Genomic DNA, 19,226 nt, shown 5'->3' on the forward strand with positions numbered 1-19,226 from the left:
CATACCTTGGGGGTGTCATCTGAAAACTACTAAGCCACTGGTCAATAATATCACGGAGAAATGACTATAGCACCAGTATATGTAAAGTCATGAATTCCCCCGTACGATGTTCAAACAGGCAGTCCTGCCAAGGCACAGGTTGTCAGATGGGCATATCCCCAGTGAAGGAATGTGTGTTTACCTCCATTTACATATGTAGGTGAACAGGGTCTGCCAGACAGCAGGGGTAGGAGAGGGCTGGGAACAGAACAATCTGCATTTCAGCAAACTCAAGAAAGGGAAGAAATAGTACAGAGCTCCCTTCCCCACCAGACTCCATGTTGCCTTCCTCACAGCTTGAATAAACTTTACTTTGAGAGTAACCCGCAGAAGAATCCACTTCAAAGTTTCACTGAACGATAACGGCAAGAGGCAGAGAACCCTCAGTTCTCTCTCTTTCACCTAAAAAGACAAAGGCCCCAGCACCTTCGGTCTCCTGGCAGAGATCCAGAGTGAGGAGCGGGTCCAGCACCATCTTGCTGGAAGACCAGGGGGAGAAGACCAGCTTAAACAAAGCCTGGAGCCAAAACTTGCTAGGTTATGTTTCAGACTGTCAGATGCATGTTTTCACTTTTATTTGCTGCTAACCGTCTCTAACTTTAGCTCTTATACTTGAATTCACTTCAGATCCTGTCTTCTTTTGTTTTGTTTTGAATCCAAACCAGCCTAGTGCTGTGTTTGAACTGAACTGTTTGGTAGTTCCACTTAAATTAATTGTCATGTACATGCAGATAAGGGTAGCGCAAAATCCCTCCTGGGCAGCTGTACTGAATCTTTACCTGTAAGGAGATAAGAAGCTCAAATAACCTGGTTGGCACCTGACGAAAAGGACCAATAAGGGAAGAAGTTACTTTCAAAGCTGGTGGGGGGAGAGGTTTTGTTTGTGCTCTCTTCGTTTGTTCCCTCTCTGGACAGAGAGAGAGACCAGGCAGATAAAACATCTCCTGAAAACATACTTGAAATGATCCAGCTAAGATTACAAAAATTGTAAGTAAGGGCAAGGAAATGTGTTAGATTTTCTTTTGTTTTGGCTTGTGAATTTTCCCTATGTTAAGAGGGAGGTTTATTCCTGTTTTTGTAACTGTGAAGCTGAGCCTGGAGGAGAATCCTCTGTGTTTTAAATCTTTTTATTACCCTGTAAAATTACCTTCCATCCTGATTTTTCAGATGTGATTCTTTTACTTTTTCTTTATAATAAAGTTCTTCTTTTAAAAACCTGATTGATTTTAGTGTCCTAAAGATAAAGGGTCTGGTTTGTACTTACATTAAAGGCAGTTGGTTGATATATTATTCTCAAGCCTCCCCAGGAGAGGGGGTGAAGGGCCTTGGGGGAATAGGGACTCCAAGTGACCCTTTTCCTGAATTTTTGTCTAAATCACTTGGTGGTGGCAGTGACACCGTCCAAGGACAAGGAAGGATTTGTGCCTTGGGGAAGTTTTTAACCTAAGCTGGTAGAAATAAGCTCAGGGGGTCTTTCATGTGGGGTCCCCACATCTGTACCCCAGAGTTCAAAGTGGGGAGGGAACCCTGACAGTAATAAACTGTTGAATATTGACTCCTTACAGGGCCAATGAATCTTAATATCCCCCTGACTGTTCCAGGAGAGGACTGGACATTTTAGAACACGTTTTGGGGAAAACTCGGGCTGCCAAGAGCATGGAGCCGCCTCAGTTGTTAACCCCAGCTGGTGGAAGCCAGTGGGAATCTTGGATCAGAGCCACCCAGTAGGCAGAGACACCTGGTGTAGGCTGTGGCCATCCCAGGCAGAGCCACAGTGGCACAGCAGTGAGAGGCACTCGGGGTCACAGGGTAAGAGGTGCCACAGCCCCTCACTGGTTTGGGCTGCACCCCAGAAAGTGACCACTGCCCATTACACTTCATCCCAGCTCAGGGAGTGGGGCGTGGGCAGAGGTCAGTGGCTACGCTGTGGAAGCGCTGCAGCTCGACACAGAGGCCCATGAGTGGTCACTACCCTCTATCAGCCACGCGTCAGGCCTGACGTACTCCCTCCACCTACCACACTGGGTCCTTCAACCAGGGGGCTCTGGGCTGGGGACAAGGGGTTCGGAGTGCGGGAGGGAGTGTGGGCTCTGGCTGGGAGTGAAGGCTCTGGGATGGGTCCGGGGATTAGGGGTTTGGGGGGCAGGAGGGGGCTCCCGGCTGGGGCAGGGGGTTGGGGTGTTGGAGGAGTGGGCTCCAGGAGGGAGTTTGGGTGCAGGAGGGACTCTGGGCTGGGGCAGGAGGTTCTGGATGTGGGGTCCCAGCTGCGCTTACTGTGGCCAGAGCCAGCTCCAGCGTTTTTGCTGCCCCAAGTGGCCAAAAACAAAAAAACAAAACCCAAAAAAAGCTGCAAACGTCTTTGATGGCAATTCGGTGGCAGGTCCTTCCCCGAGACAGACTGAGGGACCCGTTGCTGAATTGCCGCCGAAAAGCAGGACGTGCCACCCCTTTCCGTTGGCCGCTCCAGGCATCTGCTTGCTGCGCCGGTGCCTGGAGCTGGCCCTGACCGTGGCTCCCAGGATGCGGCCACCAGGTGCCTGCAGCACCTAGCGGTGGTGCATGTGTGGCCAGGGAGGTGCCGCACACTGCCCTGGTGCCTGCAGGCACCGCCCCCGCAGCTCCCATTGGTTGCGGTTCTCAGCCAATGGCAGCTGTGGAGCTGGCACTAGGGGCGGCTGCAGCATGTGGAGCCTCCCTGACCGCCCATGTGCCTAGGGGCCGCAGGGACCTGGCAGCCGCTTTGAGGCGCCCTGTGGAGCTAGGGCAGGCAGAGAGCTGCGCAGCTGCAGACCGGACTTTTACTGGCCCGGTCAGCGGTACCAATCGGAGCTACCAGGGTCCCTTTTCCACTGGCTGTTCCAGTCAAAAACCAGACTCCTGGCAACCCTACCAATGCTGGAGCTGAGGGCGCCACGGGGAGTGGGAGGGGGCAGCCCGAGCTGTACCACAGACAGGCCACTGAGTGCAGGATCTGCTCAGCCAGGGACCAAGGGCTTTGCCCCCCACCTCCACGCAGGTGTCTCTGGCCATCTCGCTGAGGGCCATGGTTCCTCACATGGGGCAGCTGGGGGGTGAGGAGGATGCAGGGGTCCCTGGCACAGGGCGTGCCTGGGTTGAGGCATGAGATGGGGGAGCCAGCTCCCAGTCCCTCTCTGCCAGCCAGCCAGTGGACACCTGGGGGAGTGGCTGGCTGGCGGCCGGGGGCAGCAAGGTGGCAGGGTGTCATGGACCCCCAGCACTCATATGCTCTCCTGGCTCTGTACAGTCCCTGCGGGAGCCCCCTTCAGTGTGACAGCCCCTCTGGGGGGTCCACTCTCTCTCGGGGTCAGGCCCCTCCACCTCCTGGAGCTGCACCTCTCTGAGCCTTAGCACGGCTGTCTCTGCCGCAGGCCCCCTCAGGGAGTCCATGTCCTCTAGCTCCCCAGGGCCTCCACCCTGAGGGAATAATGCCCCCCCGCCCCGCCCTCTTCTCCAGACCGGAGTGACTCTCAGCCAGAATAAAACAGGAGGTTTATGGAGTGAGTGAACCCAGCACAGGAAACTCTCTGGCATCAGGCCTGGCCTCCCCCAGCACATCTAGGTCTGTCCAACTCCGGGTGCTCTCTCCTCCCAGCCCAGAGACACCCCCGCCTGCCCACTTCCAGCTGGGCGTCCGATATCACCAGCCCCCAAGTCCCGCCTCTGTCCTTTGTCTCTGTCCCAGGTAAACAGAGACACCTGGGCCTCCTCCCCTCCACCCTTTGCACCCCTCTGGCTGGAACCGGCTGGGCAGGTCACCGGGGTCCTCTCCCTGCAGCCCATTGTCCCCCACTGGCCAGAACCGGCTGTGACTCCTGAGCTGGGCCTCCCGGTCCCAGGTCACAGTCGCTGGGGTCTCCATCCTGCACGCCATTCGCTGGGGTCCCAAGTTCCCTCTCCGCTCCCTCGTTAAACCAGTACCACCCAGGGAAACCGAGTCGCACCCCCTCTGCCTGCAGCCCATTGTCTCCCACTGGCCAGAACCGGCTGTGACTCCTGAGCTGGGCCTCCCGGTCCCAGGTCACAGTCGCTGGGGTCTCCATTCTGCATGCCAGTCGCTGGGGTCCCAAGTTCCCTCTCCGCTCCCTCGTTAAACCAGTACCACCCAGGGAAACCGAGTCGCACCCCCTCTGCCTGCGAGCCAGTGAAAACAACCAGACCCCCCCCCCCGCTATGGGGCCAGGCTGCTGGGGCAGGGCAGGGCGGGGTGGGCACCGGGCGGGGTCCCCAGCAGAGCTGCGCCCCGGGACCCCCTGACTCCCCCGCCCTCCTGTGACCCGGGGGCGGGGCTGCGCCGAGGCCCCGCCCAGCTCGTGCCCCGGGCTGCGGGCGGAGTCTCCCCCCGGCCGCCAGGGGGCGCGATGGTTGGTCCCTGCCGGCGCCGCTCTATGGTCCCCGCCGGGCGCTGATTGGTGGATCCGGGGGCGGGGCTCTGTGGCGCCCCGCCCCATCCGCTCCCCGGCGGATCGGGCCCCGCCCATGGAGTTCCCGGGGAGCCTGTTTCCCGCCTTCTGCAGCGCCGGGCCCCCCCGCGACCTGCCCGGCCCCGCCCCCGCCCCGCTCGCGGGCTGGGGGGGCTGCGGCCCCGTGCTGGGGCCCGGCGCGGGCCAGGTGCGCGGGGGGGCTGCAGGTCGGGAGTGAGGGGCACCGGCAGGGCAGGGGCTGCGGGTCGGGAGTGAGGGGCACTGGGGGGGCTGCGGGTCGGGAGTGAGGGGCACCGGCAGGGCGGGGGGGGCGGGGGGGGCAGGGGCTGCGGGTCGGGAGTGAGGGGCACCGGCAGGGCGGGGGGGGCAGGGGCTGCGGGTCGGGAGTGAGGGGCACCGGCAGGGCGGGGGGGGCAGGGGCTGCGGGTCGGGAGTGAGGGGCACCGGCAAGGCGGGGGGGGCAGGGGCTGCGGGTCGGGAGTGAGGGGCACCGGCAGGGCTGGGGGGGGCTGCAGGTCGGGAGTGAGGGGCACCGGCAGGGCGGGGGGGCTGCGGGTCGGGAGTGAGGGGCACCGGCAGGGCGGGGGGGGCTGCGGGTCGGGAGTGAGGGGCACCGGCAGGGCGGGGGGGGGCTGCGGGTTGGGAGTGAGGGGCACCGGCAGGGCGGGGGGGGGCAGGGGCACCGGCAGGGCGGGGGGGCTGCGGGTCGGGAGTGAGGGGCACCGGCAGGGCGGGGGGGGCTGCGGGTCGGGAGTGAGGGGCACCGGCAGGGCGTGGGGGGCTGCGGGTCGGGAGTGAGGGGCACCGGCAGGGCTGGGGGAGGTAGGGGCTGCGGGTCGGGAGTGAGGGGCACCGGCAGGGCGGGGGGGCTGCGGGTCGGGAGTGAGGGGCACCGGCAGGGCGGGGGGGCTGCGGGTCGGGAGTGAGGGGCACCGGCAGGGCGGGGGGGGGCTGCGGGTCGGGAGTGAGGGGCACCGGCAGGGCGGGGGGGGCTGCGGGTCGGGAGTGAGGGGCACCGGCAGGGCGGGGGGGGCAGGGGCACCGGCAGGGCGGGGGGGCTGCGGGTCGGGAGTGAGGGGCACCGGCAGGGCGGGGGGGGCTGCGGGTCGGGAGTGAGGGGCACCGGCAGGGCTGGGGGAGGTAGGGGCTGCGGGTCGGGAGCGAGGGGCACCGGCAGGGCGGGGGGGGGCTGCGGGTCGGCAGTGAGGGGCACCGGCAGGGCTGAGGGGGCTGCGGGTCGGGAGTGAGGGGCACCGGCAGGGCGGGGGGGCTGCGGGTCGGGAGTGAGGGGCTCCGGCAGGGCGGGGGGGCTGCGGGTCGGGAGTGAGGGGCTCCGGCAGGGCGGGGGGGGCCGGGGGGGCTGCGGGTCAGGAGTGAGGGCACCGGCAGGGCAGGGGCTGCGGGTCGGGAGTGAGGGGCACCGGCAGGGCTGGGGGGGGCGGGGGCTGCGGGTCGGGAGTGAGGGGCACCGGCAGGGCTGAGGGGGGCGGGGGCTGCGGGTCGGGAGTGAGGGGCACCGGCAGGGCGGGGGGGGCAGGGGCTGCGGGTCGGGAGTGAGGGGCACGGGCAGCGCTGTGTTGGGGGGGCTGCGGGTCGGGAGTGAGGGGCACCGGCAGGGCTGGGGGGGGGCAGGGGCTGCGGGTCGGGAGTGAGGGGCACCGGCAGGGCGGGGGGGGCTGCGGGTCGGGAGTGAGGGGCACCGGCAGGGCGGGGGGGGCTGCGGGTCGGGAGTGAGGGGCACCGGCAGGGCTGGGGTGGGCGGGGGCTGCGGCTCGGGAGTGAGGGGCACCGGCAGGGCTGAGGGGGCAGAGGCTCCTGGTCTGGAGTGAGGGGCACCGCAGAGCTGGGGGAGATCCCAGCTGTGGGTCGGGGTGGAGCTGCCTTGGCCAGGCTGTGGTGGGGGAGGTCGGGGTGCATCGTGCAGGCGGGGGGGGCTGTATTAACTTCTCTGTGTTGTGCCCCTCAGCCCCAGGAGAGGTTTATTCCACTTCGCAGGAAGAAGGGCGAGAGCTGGGCCCCTGCCGAGGCGTGTGCGGTGCCCTTCCTGCTCCCCAACGCGAGTGAGAGCCCCCCCGGCCAGGGCCTGAGTGAAGGGGGGGTTGGGAGCCCTACCAGGGAGGGGCCCGCCTGGCCCCGAGCCTGGCACCACGGAAGCCATTTGTTAATTGGCGTCTGTGTGGGGTGGGTGCGGACCTGTGTCATGAGTTTGCCCTGGGGCCCCTGATCTTTTCCTTCTCGTAACCCCCTGGGGGCTGGCAGAGCTACTCGTGCATGGGCAGGGGTGGGGTAGCACTGCCCCCACCCCACCCATGGGGGGCGTATGCCTGGTCCTCCCCCTCCCATGCCAGGTTGGGATGTGTTGTCTTCCCTCGCCCGCTGTGGTAACTACCTGGCCCTGCCCGTCTCTCACGCAGGCAGTCGTGTCCCCACACTGACGCCCCATGACATCCTCTACGTGGGGCAGATTCAAAGGAAGCACCAGGCCGGCAAGACTGGGGGGGCTGCGCTGGACTTCACGGGGCAGGTAATCCCGCAGGCGGCAGTGTGCTGAGGGGTCTCCCTGCCGTCCCTGCTCCCTGGCAGGCGGGGTCCCCGGGGGCCCACCCAGCAGCTCCTGACAGACCCTGCCTGACGGGTGGGCTCCAGGGGTGCGGGACTGAGGTGGGGAGCAGCCCCGGGGGTGTGATCCAAGGCACCTCTCACCACAGAGAGGGCATCTGGGAGCTCCCCATGGGCCGGGGGGGAGAGCGAGAGGTGGTGGTTCCTCAGGCCCTTCCCCACCACAGCCCAGTGGCTGGAGCCCGAGGAATCCATGGCAGGGCCCAGGCTCCAGCTCTGCCCAGCCGGGCGCTCCAAGGAGCTGCCTCTGTCGGTGACGGCTCCGCAGAGCCTGTGCTGAGCCCCAGCTTGTTAACAGGCTCTAGGAGGATCCCTTCTGTGGGCCAGACCCCCATGGGGGCCGTTCTTCCTCCAGGGTCGAGACGGAGCCCCTGGGCTCCAGCCTCCTGCTCCACCCCTGGAGCTCTGCCCACGAGTCCCACTGAGCCAGACTCCAGGCGAGACGTGTCCCCGCCGCAGGGACTGATGCCCCCAGCTGGTGCCCAGCCCTTCCAGCTGAGCAGGGTTGTCAGGCGCCTGGAGCCTGGCCCTGGAGGTTTGTGGGGCAGCCCAGGGAAGCAAAGGTGAAGAGAGCTCAGTCTGGCCTCACCCCGCCAGCTGTTGTAGGATCCCCGTCCGTCTGTCCCGGGTGAGAGCTGTGTGTCTCCACAGGCCCTGGCACCGTCCCCTGTTGCTCTCCCACCCGGGCTTTGGGGAAAACCACCCTCCCCTGAGTGATTGGTTTCCAGGTGTGACGGTCCCGGCGCTGGTGCTCCCCTGTCTGATCCTCCAGTGAGACGCCCCCACGGTCCCTGCTCTGCCTGGGAGCCCCTTTAAGTGCTGTGTGCCCTCTGGGGAGCAACCACCTGGCAGGCACAGGGTTCAGACAAGTGTCATGTGGGCCCAGCATGCATTGCTCCACAGACTGGCCCCATTGCATGCTGGGCCCGGTCCTCTCTGTGCAGCACGTCCCTAGTGGGGCTGGTTTGGGAGGTTCCCCGTCCCCATTGACCTTGGTTCTCCGGTGTCCAAGCCTCCCGGCTGTTCCCGAGTGCCCCCCTCTGGCTGTCGTAGATGCCAAGGCCAGAGGGGTCGCTGTGGCCAGCTAGGCCGAGCCCTGCCCCCCAGGAATCAGCAGCTCCGCTCGTGCTCAGCTGCGAGGAAGCCAGCCCCTCTGGATGTGCAACTGGCTGGCGGTGAAGAATCCCCCGGCCCGTCATTCGCTCTGCTTAATCTCCTCGTCATTCGATGCTGATGCCCTATCGCCAGGCTATGCTTGTCTGGCTTCAGCTCCCAGCCCCCAGGTCGGGTCAGCCATGCTCTGCCCAGCTCCGTACCCACGTGCTGCAGCGCCCAGGGACAGGGCCAAAGTCCCGCGGGGAGCTGGCTGAGCTGGGCATGAAACATGGTCCCCCCAGGCCAAGCCTGTCACACTGACCCTGCCTCTCTCCCCGGCAGCTGGCTCGTTTCTTCCTGGATCACCCTGAGGAGGCCTTCGGCGCCATGGGGCGGCTTCTTCAGGAGAACTTCTACCTAGGGGAGGCGCGGCTGCGGGTGAGCGTCCCTCACCGGGGCTCCTCTGTGCCTGACCTGGGGACGGGATGGGGCAGCACCCACCGCGCTGCCTCTGCTGCGTGGGGAGCTGCCTCGACTCCCAGCCCCTGCCCTCAGCTGTGGGAATAACCCCCTCTCCCCCATGCACTCAGGGGACCCACTGCGCTGGGCACTGTGCAGACACAGAACAAGGGCGCTGCCCCTCCACTGCCCCTGGGCTCACACTCAGAGATGAGCCCAGCACAGCGGGCAGGTCTCCTGCTGGCATGTATGCACTGTGCCCTCCCCGTGTGCCCTCTGCCCGCCCCAGCAGGCCCACCTTCCCTGCCCCACCTCGTGTGCCCTCTGCCTGCCCCAGCACCCTCATTCCCCTCCCTCACCTTGTTTGCCCTCCACCCATCCCGTGCTCTCATTCCTTTTCCCCCATCACGTGTGCCCCCCAATGCCCTGGTACCCCTCCCCCAGCGCGTGTGCCCTGACCTCGGCCTGTGCCCTCCCTCCCTGCAGAGCAAAGCGCGGGAAAACACCATCTCAGTGAAGACCCTGGTCCAGGAGCTTGGCCGGAGGGAGGGCAGGCGGTGAGTGGTGCCCAGGCACTGCACTTTCCCCTCTGCTCAGGGTGCCGTGGGCACAGCTGGTGGGCAAGGGGTGCAGAGCCGGGCTCAGCCTCCAGACACTATGTGCCTTGGGCTTGGACAGCACTGACCCTGTGTGCCAGCGTCCCCGGCCAGCACAGCTCTGAATGGTGCTTCCCAGGCTCCTGCATGGCCCAGGGCGGCTGGGGAGACCCCACAGAAAGGCTTTAGTGTGGGGGTAGCTGGGGAGAGGCCAGGGGCTGTTCCCAGGGCCTAGACATCCCCTGCCTCTGGTGCCCAGCCCCAGTGGGGGCAGTTTGTCTGTTACACAGTGTGGGCCGGGGGGCTGCGGGCTGGGCCCAGCAGTCAGGGGATAGCATCAGTTTGTGGCACTGGGGAGGAGCTGTTCGGGGGCCCCTCCCTGCACGTCTGTCCTGGGCAGCAGCCTCCCAGCTGGCTGAGGGCTGGCTGGGCTGAGCTGTCCCCGATGCCAGGCTGGCTGGGGAGGGGCAAGGCTGAGCTGTCCCCGATGCCAGGCTGGCTGGGGGCTGGGGAGGGGCAGGGCTGAGCTGTCCCCGCTGCCAGGCTGGCTGAGGGCTGAGGGATGGCTGGGCTGAGCTGTCCCCGATGCCAGGCTGGCTGGGGGCTGAGGGATGGCTGGGCTGAGCTGTCCCCGATGCCAGGCTGGCTGGGGGCTGGGGAGGGGCAGGGCTGAGCTGTCCCCGATGCCAGGCTGGCTGGGGGCTGGGGAGGGGCAGGGCTGAGCTGTCCCCGATGCCAGACTGGCTGGGGAGGGGCAGGGCTGAGCTGTCCCCGATGCCAGGCTGGCTGGGGGCTGAGGGATGGCTGGGCTGAGCTGTCCCCGATGCCAGGCTGGCTGGGGGCTGAGGAGGGGCAGGGCTGAGCTGTCCCCGATGCCAGGCTGGCTGGGGGCTGGGCAGGGGCAGGGCTGAGCTGTCCCCGATGCCAGGCTGGCTGGGGGCTGGGCAGGGGCAGGGCTGAGCTGTCCCCGATGCCAGGCTGGCTGGGGGCTGGGCAGGGGCAGGGCTGAGCTGTCCCCGATGCCCGGCTGGGGAGGGGCAGGGCTGAGCTGTCACCGATGCCAGGCTGGCTGGGGGCTGAGGAGGGGCAGGGCTGAGCTGTCCCCGATGCCAGGCTGGCTGGGGGCTGGGCAGGGGCAGGGCTGAGCTGTCCCCGATGCCAGGCTGGCTGGGGGCTGGGCAGGGGCAGGGCTGAGCTGTCCCTGATGCCCGGCTGTCCCCACAGTCACTGCCCCCAGCTCCAGCCCAGCCCGCGGCTGCGCCGGTTCTCCTGCCTGTCCCGGGACTGGCTGTTCGAGGTGCCGCTGGGCCTGCTGGCCGAGTGCATCCATGAGGAGCTGGCGCTGCAGTGTGCGAAGCTGCTGTTCGACGACGCCCCGACCGGGGGAGCACTGGCCTGGCTCCCCACTGAGGATGTGGCTCCTGCCCCCAGAGGCTGCTTGGTCTACCCAGGAGGGGAGGCCATGAATCTCCTCTGTATCCTTCTGCAGACAGGCTGGGCTGGCGGTGCTGGTGCAGGGCACTGCTGAGTGTGGCCCCGGGGGGGGGGGGGGAGGCAGAGCTCATTGCTGGGGGCATCAGGTCCCTGTTGCACCCCTGGCGATGGGGGTTTGATGCCCAGGAGCTGACTGCTCTGTCACTGGGGACGAGATGGGCACGGCTTGGCTTCATTGCTGGGGCCTCTGGAGAGGCTGGGGGCTGGCACGGGGGGCTCGCTGGGCTGGAGGGGCTGACTGTTGGCTGGGGGCTGGGCTGGGAGGTTTGCCGGGCCGGGGGCTGGCTGGCTGTTGTCCCCGGGCTGGGGCTGACCCTCTGGCGTGGGGCCGGCCATGGCCCTTCAGGCGATGCGTGGCCCTTGACACGGTGCCAGGTTTCCAGGAGGTGGCTCTGGAGCAGGTGGCCGGTGGCCTGCAGCCCCACGCCCACGGCCGCCCGGCGCAGTTCGAGCTCAGTGGCCGGGTCCGCCAGGTGGCTGCCACGCGGGTAGCCGGGGAAGGTGAGTGGGCCCCCGGGGAGGTGCCAGGCTCTGCTCCTGGCTCTGGCACTGGCTGTGTGTGGTCCTGGAGAGCTGCCTGCTCCCTGGAGGAGGGCTGAGACCCTGGGTGCACGGGGCAGGGAACAGCCTCCCGTGGGGGGCGGGCTGAGGCGCTGCGCCCACCTGCCCCTGTCCTGGGGCACCCCTGCCCTGTGGGGCTGGCCCTGCTCAGCAGCCATTGCCCTCACGGCTTTCCGCGGCGTCTCCTCCCCACGTGCAGCCCTCGTCGGCGTTCGCTCGGATTATCACTGTGGTGCCTGGCGGCTCCAGACCGACACCGCCCCTGTCCCTCTCCAAGTCATTCGCACCGATGCGCCTGCCTCCTGTCTCACCGTCAGGTACGTGCCTGGGCTGGCCTGGCTGGAGGAGCCGCGGGCCTAGGGGAGCTGGGGGCAACACTCCCTGTGGGCCCCGGACTGGGGTGCCCCTCGCCCCCCCTATCCCTGCCCTGGGCGGGAGCTGGCCCTGGGAATGCAGAAGTCTGTCCCGTTGCTCCTGCGGTGCAGGGGAAGAAAGGGGCCTGTCTGCCTTCCTCGGCCGTGCCAGGTCAGCCACTCCGCGCCCAAGGCTGGTGCTCGGTTCCCCCCGCCGCCCGGAGCTCCCTGCCCTGGTCCAGGCTGAGCTCAGGGAGCACCAGTGCGCGTGACTCACGGCCGTGTACCGCGGGTGGGCTGCGCTGCCGGTCCGTCCCTCCCACCACGGGCCTGACACAGCAATGAGCCTTTAAACCGGGTTTGCTGGACCCGTCCGTCCTGTGCCCGAGGGGAGGTCTGCCCTGCGCTGACTCTCTGCCCTTCTCTGCAGCCCCCACCTCCCCGGGGAGCTGTCGGTCTGCACCCTCAGCGGGGCCGTGTACCTCTGGAACGTCGAGACTGGGTAAGGGGGGCCAAGGGCTGGGGCCTGGGAAGGGGGGCCACCTGGGAATCCAAGAGCTTGCATGGGTGAGGGTGGGTGCTCCTGGGTGGGGGGTGGTGTGGCTTTTCCTAACCACTATGAAGCCTGGTGCGTATCCCCCTCCCACTGCAAACAGCCAGGGACCAGCCCAGGGAGGGGGCACCATGCCCTGCATCGTCCCCCGCCCAGGTGAGGTGCTGATCGCTCTGCCCAGTGTCCTGTCCTCCCCTTCCCCACACGCCAGCCCAGACAGTGACCCCTGAATCCTGTGCATCGCACCCCCCTGTCACAGAGTCCCCAGGCGATGCTCTGGAACTGCTCCCCGCAAAGCCAGTCAGGACTCTGGGGAGCCTCCTCTCCCTTGGAGCAGACTGTCTGCAGGGCTAGAAGCTCACACGGCTTCACCTCCTGGGTCTCTCCTTGGAGCATTCAGCAGCCTCTGCCTCTCCGTGCGCTTCCCACAGCGAGTCCACCCCAGCGGGGTCCTGGGGAAGCCACAGGGTCCTGCACCCCCACTTCGCAGTCAGACGTGACTCTCAGCCAGCCAGTAAAACAGAGGTTTATTCAATGACAGGAACAGGGTCTAAAACGGAGCTTGTAGGTACAGCGAACCAGACCCCTCGGCCGGGTCCATTCTGGGGTCCTGCGAGCCAGACAACCCCGTCTGCCCTCACTTCCCGTCCCCAGCCAGCTCCCAAATGAAACTCCCCCCAGCCTCTCCCGGCTCCTCCCCCAGCCTTTGTGTCCAGAGGTGTCTCCTGGCCTCCAACCGCCCTCCTGGGTTCTCAGGTTACCTGCTCAGGTATCTTCCCTTCCCCAGTGCAGCCCGTCCCAGCACAACTCCCCTGCAACCTTCCCAGGTCAATACTCCCCACTCAGCATTCACCGAACACAGCCCGAACGTGCCCACTTCAGCACATCCCCCCCTTGGGCTGGCCCAGCGGTGATCTCCCCACCCCAGTGCTGGCCCACTGGAGATTCCTGTGTCCCCAGGCTGCAGCGACTGCGCCAGGACCCCGAGACGGCGTTCTTCCGAGAGGCGTCACCGTGGCGCTGGAGTGAGTTCACCTCCCACCCGCGGGTGCTGAGCTGCGCTGACCGCACTGGCCTGCAGTGCCTCGACGTGCGGGTGAGGCTGCCCGGGTGCAGCGAGTGGGGAGGGCAGGACGGGCATATGGGGAGGGAATTGGGGCTCACGGGGGGTAGGGGGCCTCCCTCCCTTGGCGCTCACATGCCCTGGTCTTTTCCGCTCCAGGCTCCCACCAGTTGCCAGTTTGATCTGTTCAAGGTGGGAGGAGAAGCCGAGTGCCAGAGAGGAGAGCGAGTGATGCTACCCATGTACCTGGGCAGGGCCCACCCCTGCCAGCACCTTGTCGCCACACAGGTGAGTGCCCGGGCAGCTGGGTGGGCGACGCTCCAGCCCCTCAGCGCTGGGGGGAGGCTGGGCGGCCGGGCTGACCCTGCGGAGCCCGGGCCAACCTGTGGCAGGGGAGGGGAGGGGAGCAGCCCGGAGGCTCTCTGGGACGTTCTCACTAACCCTCCCCGCCCCCCCCTGCTTACAGGCCGGGGAGGGGAGCAGCCCGGAGGCTCTCTGGGACGTTCTCACTGACACACCCCTCCCTCCCCCTGCCCCTGGGACGCTCTCACTAACCCCCCCTCCAGTGCCCTCCCCCACCCCCACCCCGGTTACAGGCAGGGGAGGGAAGCAGCCCGGGGGCTCTCTGGGATGTTCTCACTGACATACCCCTCCCTCCCCTTGCCCCGGGACGCTCTCACTAACCCCCCCTCCAGTGCCTTGCCCCCCCCCCCCCCGGTTACAGGCAGGGGAGGGGAGCAGCCGAGGGGCTTTCTGGGATGCTCTCACTAACTCCCCCCCCCGTTACAGGCAGGGGAGGGGAGCAGCCTGGGGGCTCTCTGGGACGCTCTCACTAACCCCATCCCTCCAGTGCCCTCCCCCCCCCCCCCGGTTACAGGCAGGGGAGGGAAGCAGCCCGGGGGCTCTCTGGGATGTTCTCACTGACATACCCCTCCCTTCCCCTGCCCTCCCTCCCCGCCATTACAGGCAGGGATGGGGAGCAGCCCGGGGGATGTGACGATGCGGTTCTGGCAGGACCCAACTGAGAGGGCCAATTCAGGATCAATTGCTCAAACAGGGCAGTCACAGCCCAAGGCTGGGGTTTTTCCACCTCTAAGGCAAACCAAACCAGCCAGACAAAGGGGACTTTGGTATCCCCCCCCTGGCTGACCACAAGTCACACAAGCAATTTCCTTAGACACTCCAGTCTCCCAGTGTCACCACCAGTGCCACCCGTCCTGGGATGAATGGTTATGAAAACCAACACCCCAGTAAAAGAAAAAGGTTCCCTCGATCCCAAAGGACCAAGCCCCAGACCCAGGTCAATATACACATCAGATCTTACCCACAAATCACGCTGTTGCCAATCCTTTAGAATCTAAAATCTAAAGGTTTATTCATAAAGGGAAAAAGATAGAGATGAGAGCTAGAATTGGTTAAATGGAATCAATTCCATACAGTGATGGCAAAGTTCTTAGTTCAGGCTTGTAGCAGAGATGGAATAAACTGCAGGTTTAAATCAAGTCTCTGGAGAACATCCCCCGCTGGGATGGGTCATTCAGTCCCTTGTTCAGACCTTCAGTTTGTAGCAAAGTCCCCCCAGAGGTAGGAAGCAGGATTGAAGACAAGATGGAGATGAGGCATCAGCCTTATATAGGCACTTCCAGGTGTAAGAACACTCCTTTGTTCCTGCTGTGGAAAGTTACAGCAAAATGGAGTTTGCAGTCACATGGACCAGTTTCTGCACACCCAGCTGAGTCACAGGGTGTAACTGCCTTCTCTCATGGGACAATTGTGTAGGTGATGGTCCTTAATGGGCCATCAAGCAGGCTAAACAGAGCTGACACCAACTTGTCTGGGATCTTTCCCAGTAACACAACACAAGTTTGCAATACAGACAGTATACAGCCAATATTCATAACTTCAACAGCAAAATGATACAGACATACAGACAGCATAATCATAACCAGTAACCCATAACCTGGTCTTAGACACCTTATATGACCCCCTTTACCTAGGATTTGGTGCCACTACAGGACCTTGGTTGCAACCATGTTCTATATGGTCCCAGTTTATATCAATAACGTCACAGGGGCTCTCTGGGACGCTCTCACTAACCCCCCCCCTCCCCCCCGGTGCCTTGCCCCTCCGCCCCCCGGTTACAGGCAGGGGAGGGAAGCAGCCCGGGGGCTCTCTGGGATGTTCTCACTGACATACCCCTCCCTTCCCCTGCCCCCAGTGCTCTGCCCTCCCTCCCCCCCAGCCCCCCATTACAGCAGGGGAGGGGAGCAGCCTGGGGGCTTTCTCGGACGCTCTCACGAACCCCCCCCTCTGTTGCCCCCCCCCATTACAGGCAGGGGAGGGGAGCAGCCCAGGGGCTCTCTGAGATGTTCTCACTAACCCCCCCCTCCGGTGCCCTGCCCCCTCTGGTTACAGGCAGGGGAGGGGAGCAGCTCGAGGGCTCTGAGACGCTCTCACTAACCCCCCCCTCCGGTGCCCTGCCCCCAGTTTTCGGTGTACGTGCTGGACGAGCGCTTCCCCCTGGTGCCGATGCTGCGCTGGGAGCACATGCTGGAGGCCCCGCCCATCTTTGCCCATCTTGCCCCGGGCCGGTCTCAGGAGACCAGCCACAAGGTGCTGCTGGGCGCCCACCGCACGCAGGAGCTGCTGCTGCTGCAGTACACGGGTGAGCGAGGGCATGGGAGTGGGGGGGGCAGGTGCTGCAGTACATGGGGGGCATGGGGACTGCTGCAGTACACGGGTGAGTGGGGGGGGCATGGGGGACTGCTGCAGTGCATGGGTGAGCGGGGGCATGAGGCGGGGCGGCAGGTGCTGCAGTACCTGGGGGGGGCGGAGGGATGCGGGGCTGCTGCAGTGCATGGGTGAGTGGGGGCGGGGGCATGGGGGTGGGGGGGCAGGTGCCGCAATACATGAGGGGGCGGGGGCTGACAGCTGCTCATGCTGCAGTCCCTGGCTGGGGGATGGGGCTGTTTCTGGCAGGGAGGGGTCATGCTGGGGGATGGTATAGGGCAGAGATCACCAAACTGGGGTGTGCTCCCTAGGGGGTCACAGAGGAATGCTCAGGAGGGCTCAGCAAGCCCAGGCCAGCCCCCGTGGGTGGAAGGAACGCCACCCAGCCCCACCCCCTGCTGCAGCCCCAGCCTTGGCCCCCTTACCCCTGTCTACAGCCCCCCACCCTGGGAACCGAGTCCCATTCCTGGCTCCGGCAGGGGGGAGGCTGTGCCCCTGAAAAGTTTGGGGACCTTTAGTGTAGAGGGGTCTCTGGAGTGTGTGCACATGTCAGCATGGGGGTTCCCCAGAACTGGGGTGCCCCTCCCCCAGCCACACAGGGTACTGTCTAGGGGCTGAGTTACAGGTGGGGGGGGCTGGGGCTGTGGGGTCAGAGTTGGTGGGGCAGTGTGAGGGGGGCTGGGGGAAGGGGCTGGGGCTCTGGGGTCAGAGCTGGTGGGGCAGTGCGAGGGGGGCTGGGGAGGTCTGAGCTGTGGGGGGGCAGTGCGGGGGAGCTGGGAGGGCAGAACTATGGGAGGGTTGGGGGGTCCAAGCTTTGAGGGGGCAGCTGAGGGGAGCAGAGCTCCCGCACAGCTTTTCACACTCCCCCTCTCGCCCAGGTGGCAGCCATTCAGCCTGCCAACTCACAGGGCCCCCCCGGCGGCTCCATCCCATCTCCCAGGGTCTGCAGCACCTTTCCCCGCAGGTGACCCCCTGGCAGGGCCTGCTGCGCCAGAGGCTGGCCGCGCCCGCAGCTGGTAGGTGGCTGGGAGTAGGGTGGGGGTGGCCTGGCATGGAACCCCCCTGTCACGGAGTGTGGGGGAGTCAGGGCCCTGCACCCCCGGCTTCCTGCGATTCACCGTGACTCTCAGCCAGCCAGTAAAACAGAAGGTTTATTTAGACGACAGGAACACAGTCCCAGACAGGTCTTGCAGGCACAGACCACAGGACCCCCTTTAGTTAGGTCCATCTGGGGCCCCAGGGAGGCCACAGCCCTGTTGGGAAGCCCAAGCCGCGTCGGGGCCCCTCTCCATTTCCCAGCCAGCTCCCAAACTGAAACTCCCTCCAGCCTCTCACTCAGCCTCGCCCCGGCTCCTCCCCCAGTCTTTGTCCAGTGTCCCGGGCAGAGGTGTCACCTGGCCTCCAACCCCCCTCCTGGGTTCTCAGGTTACATGCCCAGGTATCCTCCCTTCCCCAGTGCAGCCTGTCCCAACTCCCCTGCCCCCTTCCCAGGCTAATATTCCCCACTCAGCACCAACATTCCCACTTTCACACCCACATGTCCCAGCAGTCCCAGGCCCCCATCGCTGGGGTGCAGCCAAAGGGAGGGGCCCTGGCTCTGACCTCCCTGTGCCTCTGACAGCGGGCTCCAGACAGCTGGGAGGGGCGGGACAGGGATCTCCCCTTGCTCCTGGGGTGGGGCTGTGTGTGTGGGCCCCGTGGGGGTCTCCCCAGCTCTCTGTGTGGGCTGAGGGGGGGTCTCTCCAGTTCTGTGTGTGGGGCTGCCTGGGCCTGGGAGGGTCTCCCCTAGCTCTGTGTGGGGCCCAGGAAGGGGTCTGTCCCCAGTCACTGCACTCAGCCCCCTCACCTCTGTTTCCCCCCAGGCGTGACGGCCGCCCCTGCCAAGCAGGAGCCACTGGAGCCCTTGCTGGTTTTCCAGCTCTCTGAGGCCGGGGACCTGTTCTACCAAAGCCTGGTGCCCGAGCCACCGGCAGAGAGCGAGTCGTCGGAAGCCCCCACCTCGCCCCCATCCCTGCCAGTTCCTGCTGTGGCCGGCCAGCCCTCGCCCGCGTGGGGCGCCTCCCTGGGCTCGGGCAGCGAGGAGAGCGGCCCCCTGCCAGGGCCTGTCTCCGAGGGCAGCGCCAATGCTGGGCAGGCAGCAGCCCCAGAGGAAGCCATGCCCAGCGTGGGCCTGGCAGCCGCTGCCCCCTACGGCTGCTGGCTGACAGCTCTCATCAGGGCCTGGAGCCGGCGGCCGGAGCAGAGCCAGCCCCAGCGCCCCCCCACCATCGGCCATCAGCGCCTCTTCACCCATGGGGAGCTGAGCCAGCCGGCTGGGGCCAGCCCCCTCTACCGCCAGGCCCGCCAGCTGCTGCGCCGCGCCATGCGGGAGCGGGCCTGCCTGGCACCTTGGGCCCTGGGGCTGCCCCCCACCCCCTTGGCCATGCCTGACCCCGTGGAGCCCAGGGCCTGGCCCGACGACCTGAGCAAGCGGCTGACGGCGTCGTGGGCGGGCGGCTGGGGCGAGTGGTGGGAGGAGAAGCTGGGCGTGACCAGGGCCCACAAGCTGCACGCGCTGAGGGACCGGAGACGACGCCTGAAGCAGGCGCGGAGCCGCCGCAGCCTGTTTGGCAGCTTCACCTCCTCTGTCACCTACCAGTCTGACCTCAGTGACTTCTCCGCCTGCAGCCAGCCCCCCAGCGAGCCCCTGGGCCAGGCCTGCGAGGAGCTGCAACCCCCGGCCCCTGTGTGCCGCCAGGACCTTTCCCCAGCAAGGGCGGGAAGGGGGCATCGGCCCCCAGCCCCTGGGCAGGACTGGCCGGCCTCCCCGCTGGCCAGCAGCTCCCAGCGCAGCGGGCAGGAGGCCTGGGGCAGCCAGGACCCAGAGGACTCTTCCCAGCTGCTCTCGTCCCAGACCCTGAGCTCGCGGGGCATCCCCAAGGAGCGCAGGAAAACCCTGCGGGACTACCTGGCCATCTTCACCCAGCCCTGCCCGGAGCCGCCGGCCGAGCTCCCTGCGAGCCAGGTCTCCAGCCTGGGCAGCCAACGCTGGGGCCCCTCCTCCCAGAGCCAGCGCTCCACAGGGTCGCAGCCCCCCCGCAAACGGCCCCGCATGGGCTTCTGAGAGCCGCCGCGGGGACGTTGTCTGGATGAGCGGCGTCTGTGCAGCCATGGCCTGGCCCTGGGGCCGTTGGCCGGTGCAGATAACGCAATAAACAGAAAGGCAGCACCTGGGCATTGTCT

At 65.9% G+C, this 19,226-nt stretch overlaps 1 protein-coding gene across 1 annotated transcript; it reads left to right on the top strand.

The window, feature by feature from the left end:
* The first annotated feature begins 4,536 nt into the window (after positions 1–4,536).
* Positions 4,537–19,218, top strand: LOC115654066 (TATA box-binding protein-associated factor RNA polymerase I subunit C-like). Its single transcript, XM_030568001.1, has 14 exons — positions 4,537–4,668; positions 6,448–6,541; positions 6,896–7,005; positions 8,538–8,633; positions 9,141–9,211; positions 10,475–10,725; positions 11,120–11,245; positions 11,505–11,622; positions 12,089–12,160; positions 13,172–13,307; positions 13,434–13,562; positions 15,762–15,939; positions 16,883–17,020; positions 17,867–19,218. The coding sequence occupies exons 1-14, from the start codon at positions 4,537–4,539 to the stop codon at positions 19,105–19,107; spliced, it is 2,892 nt and encodes a 963-aa protein (XP_030423861.1). The 3' UTR covers positions 19,108–19,218.
* Positions 19,219–19,226: the final 8 nt, after the last annotated feature.

The sequence above is a fragment of the Gopherus evgoodei genome, chromosome 6, assembly GCF_007399415.2.
Source record: "Gopherus evgoodei ecotype Sinaloan lineage chromosome 6, rGopEvg1_v1.p, whole genome shotgun sequence".
Classification (NCBI taxonomy): domain Eukaryota; kingdom Metazoa; phylum Chordata; order Testudines; family Testudinidae; genus Gopherus; species Gopherus evgoodei.

Excerpts from the sequence above, each read along its gene's own strand:
- LOC115654066 (XM_030568001.1), top strand. The coding sequence starts at position 4,537 with ATGGAGTTCCCGGGGAGCCTGTTTCCCGCCTTCTGCAGCGCCGGGCCC. Across the intron at positions 7,006-8,537 it reads CGCTGGACTTCACGGGGCAG|CTGGCTCGTTTCTTCCTGGA; the intron begins GTAATCCCGCAG and ends TCTCCCCGGCAG. Across the intron at positions 8,634-9,140 it reads TAGGGGAGGCGCGGCTGCGG|AGCAAAGCGCGGGAAAACAC; the intron begins GTGAGCGTCCCT and ends CCCTCCCTGCAG.